General features: G+C 41.7%; 1 protein-coding gene across 2 annotated transcripts in view; it reads left to right on the plus strand.

The window, feature by feature from the left end:
• The first annotated feature begins 86 nt into the window (after positions 1-86).
• The window catches only part of LOC116307870 (transformation/transcription domain-associated protein-like), a 64,668-nt gene continuing 46,650 nt past the window's right edge, over positions 87-18,104 (plus strand). For both annotated transcript variants that reach the window (XM_089036897.1, XM_089036898.1), the window contains exons 1-13: positions 87-194; positions 918-1,013; positions 1,207-1,277; positions 2,117-2,165; positions 2,885-2,941; positions 3,090-3,157; positions 3,919-4,030; positions 4,988-5,077; positions 5,660-5,824; positions 6,338-6,420; positions 6,812-6,881; positions 7,883-7,966; positions 8,088-8,195. In XM_089036897.1, the coding sequence (XP_088893023.1) occupies positions 177-194; positions 918-1,013; positions 1,207-1,277; positions 2,117-2,165; positions 2,885-2,941; positions 3,090-3,157; positions 3,919-4,030; positions 4,988-5,077; positions 5,660-5,824; positions 6,338-6,420; positions 6,812-6,881; positions 7,883-7,966; positions 8,088-8,195 (1,071 nt within the window). In that variant the 5' untranslated portion in view covers positions 87-176. The remainder of the gene's footprint in view (positions 195-917; positions 1,014-1,206; positions 1,278-2,116; positions 2,166-2,884; positions 2,942-3,089; positions 3,158-3,918; positions 4,031-4,987; positions 5,078-5,659; positions 5,825-6,337; positions 6,421-6,811; positions 6,882-7,882; positions 7,967-8,087; positions 8,196-18,104) is intronic.

An 18,104-nucleotide genomic window follows, 5' to 3' on the forward strand; every position in this document is an offset into this window, starting at 1 on the left:
CGCCCCGTTTGTGCTCGCCGGCTCAAGGCAGTAACCAAATTCTATATCTCAGCCGAACCTCCTATTTTTACATCCTACAGGTTGGAAGTCCATTAAGAGGACCGTTGTTAAAGTTCCTAGTACGGTACCCCACACAGACCTGTGATTACTTCTTGCTGCACATCGCGGAACCACAGATGAATCGCCTTCTCATGGTAAAATTGATCGATATATTACATCTAGTTTTTTTAAGAACACATTGATTTGATAGTTTTCTTGAAATTCGTTTAGTTGCGTTCGCTAATATGAACTAATAATCAGTATTTTACAGACAGATTTTAAAAGCAGGGGCGGTTTTCAAATGTTATGACAATTTGATGATCTGTCACCCCCCCTCTCCTCTGTGAAAATCAAACCAAAGTATTATAAGAAATTAATAGGTCTGTGAAAGTTTACTCCTCTACTTGAAAGATCGATTGGGCTCATCAAACTGTATAAAGTCAAGATAAAAGTGCGCCGAAGTGCTTCTTGAGTCAAATTATAGCAAGCAAACGTCTACGTCTTACTCGTCTTTCTTCTTTCTTTGAGAGGATTTGCTGTAAATAAAGACATGTCGGGAAGCACGGGTGGCGTACGCTGCTATTGTACCTCCTCTCACCAATGCTACCTAGTCTTGATTCCTGAGGCTCAGTGTCGTTTGTGAGTTAAGTTGCTCGTTAAGTTCTCTCCTGTGCTTCGAGGGTTTTTCTCCGGGTTCTCTGGTCTTCCTCCCTCTGCGAAAATCTACTTCTAAATTCCAATTCGATGTGGTGTCGAGTACTTTACTCATTGAGACTCTGGCTCGGGAGATAGAGCAAACTCTCCCTGCGTCTTTGACGTAAAAATACATTTTACATTAGTTTACATGTTGTGAATAGGCTATTATGTTACATTTACAGCACTACCTCAAAATGAAGGAAGACGCCAAGATTCTCCGTGCTACACTAGAGTCCTACTCTCTCAAGTTGGTGAACAGCTTGTTTAATGTTCAACAGGTGAGTCAGTGACTGTACTCTTATTCACTGTTACAATTACGTACATAATTTTTAATTATTATGATCTGCACAGTGTAATTGTTTAAACAAATGACCATTCTGTGGCTAGCATTCATAATATGGTCTTGGCTTAATGCACATCGAATCTCCCGTATTTGTATCCCATGATTATTTGTGTTATTTGTTCTCACAGCCACCAGAAGACCAGGTAGCTGCGATTCAAAAGAAGATGGAACTCCAGTATCAAGGCATACTGATCATAAGGTACTGTTACGTGACAATTACCCTAGTACAAGATCTCTCTCCCTCTCTCTCTCTCTCTTCCTCAGTGCTGTTGCTGACACCCCTTAGGGGGCTTTCACGTATTAGCGCATGGGAGGGGTGGGGGAGGAGGGGGTTACGTCATTTTGAGGTAGTGGTTAAGGAGGTTATCACATATTGACGTTGAAAACTATTGCAAGATGGTGAAAGAGGGGTTATGCAATTGTTTCTCTACCATTAAGGGGTTGGGTTTTTTTTGTAAAGCTTTTTGTCCATCGTGCACCAAGTCAAGAGTCAAACTAACTCAATGCACCAAATGTGCTGTACTTTGCTTCTCCCAGATGTCATTCCAGCTGAGCGTTGAATTTTGTTTCAGCCAATCACAGCGCGTTTAGCTGTTTTGCCGCCAGCACTCATTCCCAGGCTACTGTAACCCAACTTTTGCATATTTTCCTGTTTTCTTTTGACTAAAATAGAATATACATGCCTACAAGATGCAGAAATATGGAAAGGAAGAATAAAGACGACTTCACTTTATGCCATGTTTGCCTCGTTCTATCGAGCTCCAAAAACGCTTAGGGCCGGTCATTTTGTCATTTTATCATCGCTCAGCTGGTTAACTTTACTAGTACTAGTAACTTTTCTTTACTGGTAGTGCTACAGGAAAGGAAAGGATGCTTTAGATAAAACTCAGACAAAGTTTTTTCAAACCTTTATAATAAAAGGCACTACTACGTCGCATAAGTCGTATGACAAGATGTCTACCTCTGTGACTGAGAAAAATTCGCATGATGCGATTCTTAAAATATTTGATTTATTTGGTTATTCTTGTTTTCCTACAGGCTGCTCGTCAAATTCAACGATAACTGGTTACCTGATCATCCTGTCATTGTAAGTCGTTTATAAGATTGCATTCCATTTATCTGTGAAGAAGTGAGCTATCAAAATTGTACAAATTAGTGCAAAGTTTTGTAGGTCTACGGTCTACTGAGGTCTACTGAACTTAGACTTAATAGAAATCTTAGAGTGCATACCATATATCAGTGAAAAAGTTCACTAACAAAATTGTACAAATTAGTGCAAAGTTTTGTAGGTCTACGGTCTACTGAGGTCTACAGAACTTACTAATTTGTGCAAATTTGTACAATTTCTTACAAAGTTTTTCGCGGATATATGGAATAACATCTAATTATTCTACGTATGACCCAAGTCATCCTACCCTATCTATTGATGGTTAAACAAGCCTAGATGATAATCCCACCAAGCACAAATATACAATATTGTATGTATATGTAGACGTAGACGTAGATGTATATGTTATGTGTGTGTATATATATATATTGTATATTATATATTGTATGTATTCCAGCTCCGGCTAAGATTGAAGTGTGAGTTGAGTTTGTTTGATGTGTTGTTCTCTCCTATGCTACGAGGGTTTTCTCTGGGAAAAGCAACATGTTAGTTGAGTGTTGTATGTTGTAAATATAGAATGTAGTGGTAGTGCGTGTGGAGGGAACTTCACGGAAGAGCCCCGTATGGGGACTGGTGGTTGTAAAATATATATAATATATAAAATATAAATATGTATACGTGGCTTGTTTTCCTTGCAGATTGGACATCTTCGTAGAGTTTGGATTTCCAAGAGTTTTCAAGACAGGCTTAACAAGGTGTGTTCTTAAATCGTGTTAAAAAAAGCCCTTTTATGCGCGATGCAAGAATTAATGTTATATGCAAACACATTGTTGGGCTAGAAATACCGAGCGAGAAACGAGAATATTCCCAGTAGGTAATGCCCTTGTTGTTATTCTATCGTAGGATGGGACACCGGTTCATCGTTGGAGGGAACCTAAACTACTCGTCAAATGTCTTCTAAATTACATCAAGTACGTATTCTCTCCCTCCTTCCCTCCTGGCATCTGCGAGCCCTGTCGTTGAAAAACCCAGTGAGGCAAACATTGTTTTTCGTAAAGATCTGATTTGTGTTTCTTCAAGCATATTTTTCTCGGGGAAAAAACCCGAGCTCGGAATCTTTTCCCAAGAAAAATATGCTTGAGGAAACACCAATCAAATCCTTAATAACTATCCAAGCAGCGAACATACATATTCTCTACTTTCACATCCCAATAATGCCTTGCGTCTTTGGGGGGTAACCAATCAAAAAACTGTCCCAAATTGAAAGGTTTCTTAATTGAATTTTTATTATACCTGCTTTTATCTGTACAATACTGATTATCAGTTTATTACAAGTTATTTTTGCGTGTACAGATCATCAAGAGTTTTGGTCTTACACAAAATGTATTGACTTACGAAAAAATGTTTAAAATTTATCTTAAACGTCTTCAAGCTTCTACCTTTTTCTGTTTTTATTTCTTCATTTTATTTTTGGATACCAAACAAGGTATTGTCAACATTGTCTGATCAGCCTTCAGCAAAATAAGTGGGTTTTTACCCTCTGGTTACCCCCCAAAGACGCAAAGGATTATGGGGATGTGAAAGTAGAGAATAGTGAAGATATGGAAAATATGTTATAGGTTCCGGATGAAGCTTGTACGAAAAATACGAATGGCGTATTTCCCAGTAAAACACTCATGTCTATATGATAATCCTTAATTGTTTTCAGTGTTGTTGTTTGCTTTTATTCCAGACACCGTTCAGGAGAAGTGGAACTATTGTTCCAACTGCTACGTGTTTTCACTCTTCGTCATGTACCAGACTTTCACTTTCTCAGGAAGTTCTTAGACGAAAATGTCGCTAAGGTATATCTATTTTCCAAGGTCTTCGATCAGATGTTACCGAAAAGAAGAAAAAAAAAACAGTGCGCGTGGGTTTACTGACATTTTCTTTGCTTGGATTCCAAAAGATTTAAACGCGATTACACGGAGTAATTGTTTACATACATACATACATACATAGTTTATTCAAATCGCAAATAAATTATTGACAAATAGTAAAATACAAGTAAGAGCAGAGGCTAGCAAAAAGCGATACAAATAAGACAACAAAGCACAATAATAGGCGACTTGAAAGGAAGTTATGAGGTTATCCCTATGTGAAAACTCCCAAGAAAAACAACAAAACATGACAAAAATGCATTATAAAGAAAGACCCTAAGCAGCGTAATTAGCGAAAAATGCTCTATAAATGAAGTATAAATATATGAATATGTACTAAATAAAGGAGAGACAAGCTCTCCGCCACCCTGAGCCCCACCCCCGCACGCGCACCCACCAGACAGATTATGCAAATGTTTCTGCAACTTTTCTCGCAACGACGTTGCGACGCAAGTTGCACGCAACATTACAGCGTGTAACCTACAGCGCAATCAGAAAAATGTTGCGAGACAAGTTGCAGCAATCGTTGCAGGGAGTATAATTCATTTCTACTTTTGGTAACGATTGCGTCTCCGTTGCACCGTGAGACACTCTTGCAACTTGTGTCGCAACGCTCTTGCGAGACAAGTTGCAGAGAAAATTTCTCCGTGTAATCGCGCCTAAAACCTTTCAAATAGTCTATTACGCATTAAAAATCAAGATTCTTTACGGAAACTAGTTTCGTCTTTATAGACCTTTTTAATCCTTAAAGAAGTGCACGCGGGGTTTACTGAGAAATTAAGATCGCGATAGTGCCAGTAAACGAAAAACGTGTTTAATTTTTCAATCGTTTCTTATGGAGTTGAAGCTCATTGACGACCCGCGCATTTTTGTTTCCTACAGCAATATAATATCCAGCAAAAACGACACGTGTTCTTCCAGTTTGTAAAGCTGTTCGAGGACCAATACTTTCCTCAGGAACTCAAAGCCAAGGTAAAGCTAAAGGTCGTGATTCTGTGGCCATCAAACCAGAAAGAGAAGTTGGTTGTGACCTGATTTGCATCAACCGAGTGGTTGCTTCAGGTTACAATAAAATTCATGCCTGGTTTAGGATATTGACTTGCATACGTGGGATTCCTGTTAAGAATGTTTTTAAGGCGCATATTATTTATGTTGAATTTGACTTTTATATCAATATTTATAAAATGTTAATTTGTGTTTGAAATATACTGTGCGCTGATTGGCTCAGGCCACCGAGTGTTTATATCAGGGGACAGAGAAATGCTCGCGCAAAATTGCTCAAAACGTTTTTTGTTAAATTTTTATTCAAATCATAATTCTCTATTAAACATATGTATTTAATATTCTCGACTACCCCTTCGTGTTCCTAAGCCTGCTTCTCGTGCTCTACACATATCCCAGCTTGTCTATATCACAGTACAGAGACATTTGCGCGCATCTTATACTTTATAACTATATTATTTCGTTACTATAGAATGCAGTAAGGAGTTTGTATATAGGATAAAGAATTATTTTTATTATTTTTAGTACTAAAGATTTCAACTTTCAATACAGGCCTTGCAGTATGTGTTAATTCCAATGTTCCAAGTATCTTTCGAACGAGGTGAAGGTGATTCCTTGATAGGCGGGCCTCCAAACCCAGAACACGATAGTGCAGATAATGTCATCAGTGTCTTCGTATCTAAAGTCATCAATCCTGACAATCCCTTCGGGACATCGGTAAGTCAAATAGCTGTAGTGCACTCTGTGTGTTAGCCGTGCCTTGACTTTAATTATCTGTAGCCCAGAGATTGTTTCATGGTATCTAACACGCTTAATTCCAGTTCGATCTGTGTGTTAACCGTACCTTGACTTTAATTATCTGTAGCCCAGAGATTGTTTCATGGTATCTAACACGCTTAATCCCAGTTCGATCTGTGTGTTAACCGTACCTTGACTTTAATTATCTGTAGCCCAGAGATTGTTTCATGGTATCTAACACGCTTAATTCCAGTTCGATCTGTGTGTTAGCCGTACCTTGACTTTAATTATCTGTAGCCCAGAGATTGTTTCATGGTATCTTTGAAATTTGAAATAACTTACATCTAGTTTCTGTCATTGACAGTTTAAGTTTAAATCTCCCCGTTTACTTCGACACTACCACTGCTATTGAAGTCAACGAGTTGCCTAAGGCGTTGATCTTTTTTTTACCACAATAGATAACTTTATTGTTTTCCTTTCTTTGTTATTAAGGATGCAGTGCGAATTTTGCTACTTCAGTTTTCTGCTCTTCTGGTAGAACACGCTTCTCAACACATTCACGATGCGGCTAACAAGTAAGTACAAGAATACCTCCCCTCCCCTCCTCTCCCATCTCATCCCCTCCCCTCCCATCTCATCCCCTCCCCTTCCCATCCCCTCCCATCCCATCTCATCCCATCCCATCTCATCCCCTCCCATCCCATCTCATCCCCTCCCATCCCATCCCATCTCATCCCCTCCCATCCCATCCCATCTCGTCCCCTCCCATCCCTTCTCATCCCCTCCCATCCTATCCCATCCCCTCTCATCCCATCCCTTCCCTCCCATCTCATTTATTGAGCTGAACTTAAGAATAGCTTCCCGAAACTCTATTAGCCGCAGTTTTCCAATATATAAATCATTCTAGTTATAATTGCATCCAACAGAGTCGTAGTTTCTGTTAACATTAATTATATTCCTTACCAGAAAACAAGGAACAAAGCTACGTCGCTTGATGACATTTGCCTGGCCGTGTTTGTTACCAAAACAGTGTGTGGTAAGTAAGAGACACTAGAATTTTTAAACTAATAATAATTTTTAAAAACCCTGCGCTTTGTAAGTCAAGATCTGAATATTATAGGCGAGCTGCCTTGATATTCGCTCGCCCATTTACGGTACCTATGTTCATAGTATTTGTTTTAAATAGATGCTTTATTAAAGTGCTACTACGACGAAAATCGCTCAAACTTGGATTCAGCTGAAACTTCCTAAGAATACTCTTTAAAGGTCCAATAATCACTGTATGAAGTGTTTTCTCGATATTCAGGACGAAAGTATGATATTTTTACGATTATTTTTTGGAGTCTGTGACGTCATACACTCAACATCAAACATTGCTACATATATTTCTTTGTATATAAATCCTTAATTTATTTTATTCCTATGAAGCCCAAAGGGTGGCTAATGTGCTTATTTCACATTACTTGTGACTATAATTTATATTTTGGGGTGTTTGGGTATTTCTTTCTCCCTTTACTACTGATATTTTGATCATAAACTACAAAGAAATGTATGCAGCGATGTTCGATGTTGAGTGTATGACGTCACAGACTCCAAAAAATAATCGTAAAAATATCATACTTTCGTCCTGAATATCGAGAAAACACTTCATACAGTGATTATTGGACCTTTAAAGAGTATTCTTAGGAAGTTTCAGCTGAATCCAAGTTTGAGCGATTTTCGTCGTAGTAGCACTTTAAAAATCTTCTTATGCAGCTAAAGGCTGAATCCCGTAAATACAGAAAGCGTATGAATAACTATACTAGAGTATAAACACTAAAAGTGCGCAACACTTTGCACTATTTAGTAGTAAATAGTGCTAATTAAACAATAGAAAACAATAGGATTAGCATAATGTAGCAGTATTTAGTGGTATTTATGTTGCACGCTTATAGTGTTTGTACTCTATGGATTACTTAAATGTATAATAGATAACATTTACACGTATCTTACATAGTGTTTTTATAAAATGCTTGACTTTGAATTATTGTTTCTAAGGATCCTTCAACGAAATATCATGGTCATTTACTTCTTGCTCACATCATCGCCAAGTTTGCTATTCACAAGAGGATTGTCCTTCAGGTAATAATTACAGCTTGCGGTAGTTTACTTATGTTAAAGCTCAATATGTTGATGCGCTACCTGATCGTTCAATCGATCAATTGATTGAATAATTTTTCTAATTTTTATTACGTCACTCTAGGTGTTTCACAGTCTTCTCAAGGCACATGCAGTCGAGGCTCGAGGGGTAGTGCGTCATGCTTTGGACATTCTTACCCCAGCCATGCCTGCTCGTATGGAAGATGGAAATGTAAGTACGCAATGGTTGCACCATTCCTGGTACAGGTTTTATTTATTATTTATGCCACGTCCACACTATGCCGGATAAATTTGAATCCGCAACTTTCACACCGAAACCGATAAAAACGTTTTCCGTCCACACATGAAAACGGATAAAATGTTTCGCGTCCACACTAGTCCGATCAAAGGCGGCAAAAACGCTTCATTGCACATCTGAGCATGTGCATCGAAGCTGAAATTGAGCCCGCGGTGAATTTTTAGCCTTCCCGCCATGTTCCCATGACAATCATGACGTCATCGTATTTGAAAAAAATTTTCTCCGTCCACACTAACACGGCTAGCCATGATTTCAAATTGTTCCTTTCTGGAGACCGTATTCGAAAAAAATCGTTTTCGGTGAAGAATTGTGCCGGATTCGCCCGGACTAGTGTGGACGGTAGGCCTAACCGAATAAATAATTCAAATTTATCCGGCATAGTGTGGACGGGGCCTTAGAAGGTTGGCATGGCAAGCAGTTCAAATGATAATTGCTGCTTCTTACTGAGAGGGTTTTGGGATTGATCATGATGAAAGTATATGAGTAGTTAAGATAATGTGTCGTCTTCTAATGCGTCGCCTCTCTTGGCTTCAAGGGTTTATCTCCAGGTTCTCCAGTTTTCCTCCCTCAACTACTAACTTCTAATAGCTCGGTTTCACTCACGTGAGATGGCATCAGCTATATTGGTGACCAAACAATAGTAACTTCCTGCACAGATTTTGAATAAGAATAGAGTTTAATTCCCTGAGGATAGAAAATGTATTGTTTTGGTACACCAACATGGCCGCTGTGACGTCCTATAAGTGCTCGTAATAGCGGCCTACCAATGGCCAAATGACAGGCCAAATTTAAGGTTTGGCATGCAAAAATAACGATACACTGCCGAGTAGTATAGGGGATGGGGGTTCCAGCGCAACGACAACCGGAGGATTACCCGTCTAAAGTACCCACCTCGATTCGTACCGCGATTACCCGCATCCCGTGTCTATGTAAGATATGTTAGTCTATATATGGAGTGCGAAGATTGTAAGAGAACTTTTAAGAAAGAAGTGGACTTGAAGAAGCATTTAAAGATGAAGACGAAATGTATGAGCAGCTATGATTGTGGATGTGGTAAGAAGTTTGAGACTAAGGTTAAATTGTTTTGGCATTGTCAGGATTGTGAGTATGACTACGACGATCTGAAAAGGGTCTGGAATTAGGTATAAGATATTTCCTATTATATAGATGGAATCCCAAAGCAATTTCGAAACGGTGTCAATACCCGGTAACGGTGAGATTGACGTTAGACAGTTTTGGCGTCAGTCAGAAAGGAAGGTCAAGAGAACGCTTCGAAAAGGTATAGAAGAATTAGGAGCCCTGAAAGCGAGTATAATGGTAGAAGTGAGTCTATCAAAAGATGAGGTAACGACGACAGCAATGCTGCGATCAAAGTCGTTAGTGATATTAGAGTCCACCAATCTGGATAAGTCACTCAGCGAAGCCTTAGAAGCAATAATGGAGTCGCTGTCTAACTACACGAAAGAAGGATCAGGTTGGACAGTGGAGGAGGTAGAAGGTATGGAGGTTAGCATGGCAAGGTACGTGCCAATACGAGGAGGAAGTTACGTGCCCCTGCCGGTGTGGGTAGAAAGGAAGAAGGCAATCGTTAACGTAAAGAATGACGACAACCGCTGCTTTATGTGGGCAATACGATCCGCACTGTATCCAGTAGATAAGGATCCCTGTAGACCAAGCAAGTACCCAACAGATGATTTAGAGTGGGATGGTGTGGAATTTCCCATGCAGTTGATAGACATCCCCATATTTGAGGAAATAAACGATTTAGCAATTAACGTTTACGGAGTCAGAGACCAAACGATAGTACCACTAGTGCTGTCAAAGAGTAAAGGAGAACGAATACACCTTTTCTACCACGGCGGACATTATTCGTGGGTTAAACATGTTAGCAGACTATTTTACAGACACACCAAACACAAAGGCAAGAAATACTTCTGCGATTGCTGCTTATTATCCTTTACCAGCGTTAAAGCTCTAAAGGATCACGATGAAATATGTCGCGGAGTCGAAGAAGTGGCGCAACGGATCCAGATGCCCACAGATAAGAACCTATCCTACTCAGACCATCAAAAGCAGATGCAGGTGCCTTACGTGATATATGCAGACTTTGAAGCGTTGATAACTAAGGAAGAGCAGAAAAGTGGTGCCACGAATAAGGTGGGATTACACGAGATCTGCTCCTTTGGTTACATAGTAGTCAGATCAGATGGTAAGGCCGACCCTCCTGTAATTTACCGAGGTAAGAACGCAGCTAATGAGTTTCTAGAAGCATTGCGAGAAGAGGAGGGGGAGATAAGAGAACAATTAAGACGTCCAAAGAAGATGGAATTTACCAAAGAGAACCAGGAGGCTTTTACCAAGGCAAAGAAATGCCACATTTGCCAACATACGCTTCTCCAGTTTGGAAGACGGGCTAAGAAAGCGTGGGACGAAGATGGAAAGTATTTAGGAGAAGCTCATTTTAAATGCGGGAAGTATGCTAAGAAGGGTGAGAAGCCGGGAAAGCCTTCCACGCATTGCATTCACTGCCACAAAGCATTTGTTGAGGATTTCTATGTGGATAAGGTTAGAGATCACTGCCACATCACGGGTAAATACAGAGGTGCGGCTCATTGGAAATGTAATATAAACTTCAAAGTAGATCCAGAAATGGAAATACCCGTATTCTTTCATAATTTAAGGGGTTACGACAGTCACTTACTCTTACAAGGAACGGACGGCTCCGAAGTAAAGTGCATACCCAACAACAAAGAAAGGTACATGTCCGTAACCGTAGGCAAGCTGAAGTTCTTAGACTCGCAGCAGTTCATGGCGGACTCCTTGGCAAACCTCGTAAAGTATAACACCAACTTTCCCATTTCCAGTCAATACGGCGCGGAAAGGAAAGGAGTCTACCCATACGAATACATGGACTCCTGGGAGCGATTCGAAGAGCCCCTACCACCCAAAGAGAGATTCTACAGCACCCTAAACGAGTCCGGTATAAAGGACGAGGAGTACCAGCATGCGTTAGATGTGTGGGAAAAGTACTCCTGTGAGAATATGGGAGAATACCACGACATCTACCTACGTTCAGACGTAGTGCTGCTCGCAGATGTTTTCCAAAGCTTTCGAAAGATGGCAATGGAATACTACGGGTTGGATCCAGCGAACTTCTACACGGCTCCTGGGCTTAGTTGGAGTGCGCTGCTAAAGACGACAAACGCGCAACTGGATTTCCTAACGGAATACGACATGTACCGCTTTATGGAAGACGGTATCCGCGGCGGTGTTTGCGGGCCCAGCAGACGATACGCCCGCGCAAACAATCCCACGGTGGAGTACGACCCGGAGAAGCCAACCACATACATCTTCTACTTAGACGCAAACAACCTCTACGGTTGGGCAATGTCACAGTACTTACCTGTACGCGACTTCGAATGGGACAACATAAAGCCCATAGAGTTTTACCTAAACGTAGGTAAAGAAGACGACAAAGGTTACGTGCTGGAGGTGGACCTGGAATACCCAGAGCACTTGCACGACGCACACAATGAGTTCCCATTAGCACCAGAAGCAATAGAAATACCATTTAAGCAGCTGAGTCCGCTGCAGAGGGAAATGTGTCCTGGCTACAAACCCTACAGGAAGCTAACGATGAACCTAATGGACAAGCGAAAGTACGTGGTGCATTACCGCAACCTGCAGTTCTATGTGCGCCACGGCTTACGCGTGAAGAAGATCCATCGCGTTTTGAAGTTCACGCAGGAACCATGGATGCGCTCCTACATTGACTTTAACACACAAAAGCGTACGCAGGCAAAGAATGACTTCGAAAAGAACCTGTTTAAACTAATGAACAATAGCGTATTTGGTAAGACAATGGAGAACATCCGCAAGCGCGTAAGCATAAAGATAGCCAGCACCAGAGAGGAAGCAGAAGCATACGTGTCACAGCCTGGATTCGTTAGATACGTAGAAATGTTAAACTTCTACGTGATTCACATGAAGAAAGCGAATCTATTCCTGAATAAACCCGTATACACGGGGTTTGCAGTGTTAGACCTATCAAAGCTGCTCATGTATGAGTTTTACTACGACAAGCTAAAACCGAAATACGGTGATAAGTGCCGCCTCTTATACACCGACACCGATTCCTTGATACTAGAGGTGCAGACGGAAGACATTTACGAAGACTGTGTTCCCGACATCGATGAATACGACACCAGTGATTACCCACGCGACCACTTCCTTTACTCCCCTAAAAACAAGAAAGTAATCGGGAAAATGAAGGACGAGATGAAAGGAAAACCCATCGTGGAATACGTGGGCCTGAAACCTAAGATGTACAGCGTGCTAAAGCTGGACGGTGTAGAAAAGAAAGCCAAAGGCGTAAAAAAATACGTGGTTAAGAAGGACATTACGCACGAGTCCTACCTCAACGTATTACGAACACGCAAGGAACAGCGACATAAGATGAACAGCCTGCGCAGCTATGGTCATCAGATACATAACGTCACGCAGGAGAAGGTGTCACTGTCTGCATTTGACGGTAAGAGGTGGATGTGTGATGATGGTATCCATACGATAGCATTCGGACATCACACGATAAGCAGTTCTTCCATGACGAACCCACGTGTGGGGCCATCGTGAAGATAATACAAGATGGGCTGACCCTTCTTAGCTATCGCACTTCGAATCTGGTAAGTTTCCAAAGACCAATTAGGATCCGTAGCTCTTTTGGATCCTCCTTCTAATTCACCCGGCTCATAGAGATATCGAACCGTGACATCACCTAATTTCTTTTCCTGGGGGAAGACCGCCCTCGAACTTCTGACGAAGGACTTGTGTTCCACGTGTTTCTTTTTTATGGCATCCTTGGGTTTCATTCCCGTAGCCCTGGCCGCCTCGTTGTTCAAAGCCGCGACGACCTGGGGGAGCCTCTGAGTCCATTCCCTGTTGCGCTTGGAGGGATCTTCCAGCTCTTTCCAATACTGGTATCCAAAGAGACGCTCGGCCAGAGTCTTATTGAATCTTTCGACGATGCTCTGACCCCTGTGGTACTCAGCTTCGGCTCTCCTAATCTTAGTGTCGTGGTCTTTCAGGGTCTTGGTAACCACGCCCATGAACTCTGTCCCCGCATCCACTTGCAGCAGCTTAGGCCATTTCAAGACGCGCTTATAAATCCTACCTAGGGCTTCTGCGACTTCCCCAGAATCCTTGCTGGTTATGGGTTCGGCGTCCTTGTATCTGCTTGCGATATCGACTACAGTCAAAGCGTACCTATAGGTCTTTTTTCTCACCTTGTCGTGCGGTAAGAAGAGCAAGTCCGCCTGATGAACTTCATTAGGGGTATTTACGGTAAAGCTGGGCCTGGGAATGTACTTGGGCACGGGAAGATAAACCTGCCAGAGGGTTTGTTTTTTTAACCAGTTCTTAGCCGTTTCTTCTGATACCCTGGCCGCGGTCGCGAGTTTCTTGATGGCCGACGCTCCTTTCCAATAGCCTTCAGGCCCATAGTAAATCCTCTTGAGTTTGTCCTCTACGCGGCCCATTATATGAATTCCAAAACAAGATTGATTTGACGTCCATTGAAATCCACCGTCTTTCCATCCACTTTAATGGTGATGTTTATGCTTTCTACTAAATTAGATAAATCATAGCTCAAAGAAATGGGAGTGTATTCTACTGGGTCAAATGGATTACCCTTAGGTAGAAACTTGGACATAAGAGAAGACTTTTCTCCATTGTTGTAACTATGGACCAAGTCGCAATAGACTTCGTAAGAGGATGCGACTTTCCATTTCACGTCATATGTAGTACCGCTATTTATTGTGGTACTAGTAAGGCCCAGGAGTTCTACCAATGAACTGCCTTTTAAATTAACGCTCCCACTATTTTTTTTGAATTTCATTTCATGGGGTAATCCTGTGGTAAGAGTATATCCATGCTTTGCTAGCTCCTTGGCCAGTGTTATAGGTGTGTATTGGGAATCTGGTATTTTTGGTTTGTTGGCATTCACAACGACAAAGCCATCAATTAAATTATACCAAGAATTGTACAAAGAGCAACTAACCAACCGAACCCTTTCCGCGCGGATGGGAGGATTCAGATAAGTGGTAAAGTCATTCTTGTCGCTTTCCAAAAAGACGATCATTATATTAGATACGCCAAGGCCACGCCTCCTGCCAGCCCTGCGACTCCTACGAAGACCAACTCACTATTTTTTTGTTTCTTAGAAGGCTGGTAGTAATTCTTAAAGTCAGGCTTCTTTAACACCACTGTGGGGTGCGCCTGCGAATAAAGTTTAAAGGCGTAGTCTGTGTTTTCGAAGTTCTTATCCGCCTGCATTTTGTCTTGGTAATTCTTATCCAACCAATCCCTGTAAGCTTGTCTTTTTTTATTCCAAGCCGCCACGTCTCGCTGATATTTCTCCAGCGCTAAGTCGTGCCTTTTTCTTTCGGCGTTAGATTCTGCGTTTTTATCACCGCTAACTAATTTATCCAGATATCTACCGCCATAATTAGCTCCTGTAAATGCTAAAGCTGCAATAACTCCACCTGCGACTAAGCTAACCATTATATGTTAGGCAGGTACTTTTCCTTTCGTAGGTAATCCTTTAGCAAGATAGCCCCGCCAACGGCAGCGGTCATTTTAGCGAAATTAGCGAAGCTCTTGCTTGGGTCTTCAGTAAAGTCTTCTTTGAGCACTTTCTTACCAACCCAACCAATACCCGCAACAATAGAGGTAATGATAGCTGCCTCTTCAACAGTTTTCAACAATGCAGTCGACATTATATTACAAAGCGAGAAGGTCATTCCATTTCAGGGATTTTGTTTTTTCTGACCTCCACAGGTGCGTGATATGTTGGGGCCTCCCACTTTACTTCTGGCTTCATATTCCGCCATTGTAAATAAAAGCTGCCTGCTGCTATAGCAATTCCTAACGCGCCGATGACGTAGCCGGGATTCCAAAAGGATTCGCTTTCGTCCTCCACCTTTTCTTCTTTTTTGGCTTTATTCTTTCTGTTCATCTCCGCGAGCTTCTTTCCCGCGGCAACTCTGCCTGCAGATTTAGGCTTGGTAATCTTCTGCTCCTCCTGAGGTCGTTCTTCGGTGCCACTCATCTTATATCTAAGGACTTGAAGGACTTGATAATAACTTGACGGCGACTTGACAATGACTTAAGGATGACTTGATTAAGTACTTAAGGACGACTTGACAATGACTTGACTAAGTACTTGAGAATGACTTAAGACGACTTGACTAAGTACTTGACAATGACTTGACTAAGTACTTGAGAATGACTTAAGACGACTTGACTAAGTACTTGACAATGACTTGACTAAGTACTTAAGACGACTTGACTAAGTACTTAAGGATGACTTGACTAAGTACTTAAGGATGACTTGACAATGACTTGACTAAGTACTTAAGACGACTTAAGGACGACTTGACTAAGTACTTGAGAATGACTTGACTAAGTACTTGAGGTGACTTGATTATCAGCAAGTGCTGCCTGAAAGACCTTTTCAACTTCTCTATCCTTCTTGAAGTCCTTCCAAGATGTTCCGAAGGAACCTAGTACCTCCTTCAAGTCGACGTGCTGAGCTACGTGCAAAGCCGCAGAGGCTACTGCCATTAACTTACCGCACTTCAAAGACAACCACCCGCAGGTTATCTTAAGTTCTTGGGCGATAACATAGTCATCTCTTATGTCCTTCTGTAGTTGCTCCACATCGTCTATGGGCAGTGCAAGTCCAAGCAATTTAGTCGCAAGTCGGATAGCGGAGTCTGCGACGGCGTCCGTGGTCTTACTTGCAAGGGCAGCCTCGTACCTCTTATGGAACTTTTTGACTTCCTCTTCTGACAACTTGTTAACTTGCTCATGGGTAAGTTCCTTGCCTATCATTTCTTTACACTTTCCCGAAGACACAAGGATGTTAAGTTGTTCCTTGAGGTTACTTTCGTCTAACTGTGTGGGGACTTCATCTAAGAGCTGCTCAATCTCCATATACATTAGGAGTTAAAGGTCTTTATTGAATACGGAAACCTTAAAGTGAATATCATCTTGGAATGTCGATGCGTCTTTAAATCCCGCATGTATCCGCGTAACTGTTCCTTGCTTATCTCACCGCCGTAGTCAGAAAGAATGGTTTCCAGGTCAGACTTACTGGGTGTATAAAATACGACCAGGGAGCCTATGTTTTCCCTGAAGGGTTTAGAGACACTGGTAAGCTGCTGCGAGAGTAACCAAACGCTGATATTGTCATGCCTACCGCTGAAAGCGAGCTTCACTAATTCGGAGGTGCGCTTTTTTACGTCGTCCCCACAGGCAATGTCATCCAGTATGAGCAAGGTTTGCGTATCTTTAGGGAACTGCTTGTGCCAGAACTTCAAATGGCTGGATAACTCGTTAGGGTCCAATATGTCCACGAAGAAGTCGTCATCTTTCACTCCTATGCCTTCCCAGGTGCGGTTATTCACGTAGGTGGGGCATAATAGCACGATGTAGTCGAAACGGTATCTAAAGGGTCCTAATAGCTGCTCCACGATGAACTGGGTCTTTCCGCAGCCGGTGGGTCCTACTATCAGAGCATTACAAGGCATGTGATCTGGATTCATATATAGATGGAACCAGTGGAAGCAGTAAGAATGATTACCGCCGACGCAAAGGATAAAAAAGACACCATAGAAATACAAAGGGAAGAAATAGATCGGTTAAAAGAGCGCGTGCAGGAATTGTATGATGAAATGTGTAGTCTGAAGCGTGCAGAACGGTTTGGTGCGGTTTTAACGATAGTGTGTTGGGCTGCGGAGTCCGTTAAGGACTTCATGAGATATCCCCTCTAGAACCTCATCGTCGTTGCTGGCGTAGCAGCGCATCTTTCATACGCATTTCAGCATAGCGACTGAAAGTACGTGCTTGTGATGGATCGTATAAGCACTGCCACAAGTGTTGTTCCTTCCTGACGCAGCCACACTTATCGCAAGTGTCGTTCCAGTAGTCTACGTTCTCCCAGGCGACCTTTTCAAATGTGACGTCGAAGTTCACAAAGAGGTTGTCTATTTCTTTTTTCTGGTTGTTTAATTGCCTTACCGTGTCGACTGGACAACAACGTTCTGCTACGTCGCCATGCTCTTCGCAGGCGACTTCTGAAAGGTCGTATCGTTTACATCTGTATTTGTGCCAGGCATCTTCAAAGGATGCGTTGCAGCTTTTGCAAAGAGATTTGAGGCAGACTCTGTGTTCCATGTGGTATGCTAGTGCTTGAGAAGAGCTTAGTACCTTGTTGCATTCTTCGCAAGTAAGGTTGTGTACGTTGTTTCGGCGACAGACTTTGTTTTTGACGTGGTAGAAACAAGCTTGCGCGGTAGCAAAGGTCTTATTGCAATGTTCGCATGTCGTTTCTGTCGCGCGTTGCTTAAAGCAGACCTTGTTTTTGACGTGGTAGGAACGAGCTTGGCTGGTCGTAAAGGTCTTATTGCAATGTTCGCATGTCGTTGCTGCGTGTTGCTTAAAGCAGACCTTGTTTTCGGTGTGATAGTTAAGTCGCTGTAAGGAACTGAATCGTTTGTTGCAATCGTTGCACGTCATTATAGTAGGGTGTTCTTTATGCCTTATTAATAATCCTACTTCGTTGTTGCTGATAGGGTAGGGTCTCTTAAGACCTTTAGTTTTAATGATTGGTTATTATTCTTTAATGTTTTAAATGTTATTAGGCTGATATTCTTAGGACCTTTAGTTTTAATGATTGATTATTATTCTTTAATGTTACTTAAATATGATGGATGAAAAGAGGATAATATTAAGGACCCCTAAGTTAAGTCTTTACGTAACGTA

Source organism: Actinia tenebrosa, unplaced genomic scaffold, assembly GCF_029948245.1.
Source record: "Actinia tenebrosa isolate PJP-AT-01 unplaced genomic scaffold, QUT_ActTen_1.0 PGA_scaffold4__44_contigs__length_22323623, whole genome shotgun sequence".
Lineage (NCBI taxonomy): Eukaryota > Metazoa > Cnidaria > Anthozoa > Actiniaria > Actiniidae > Actinia > Actinia tenebrosa.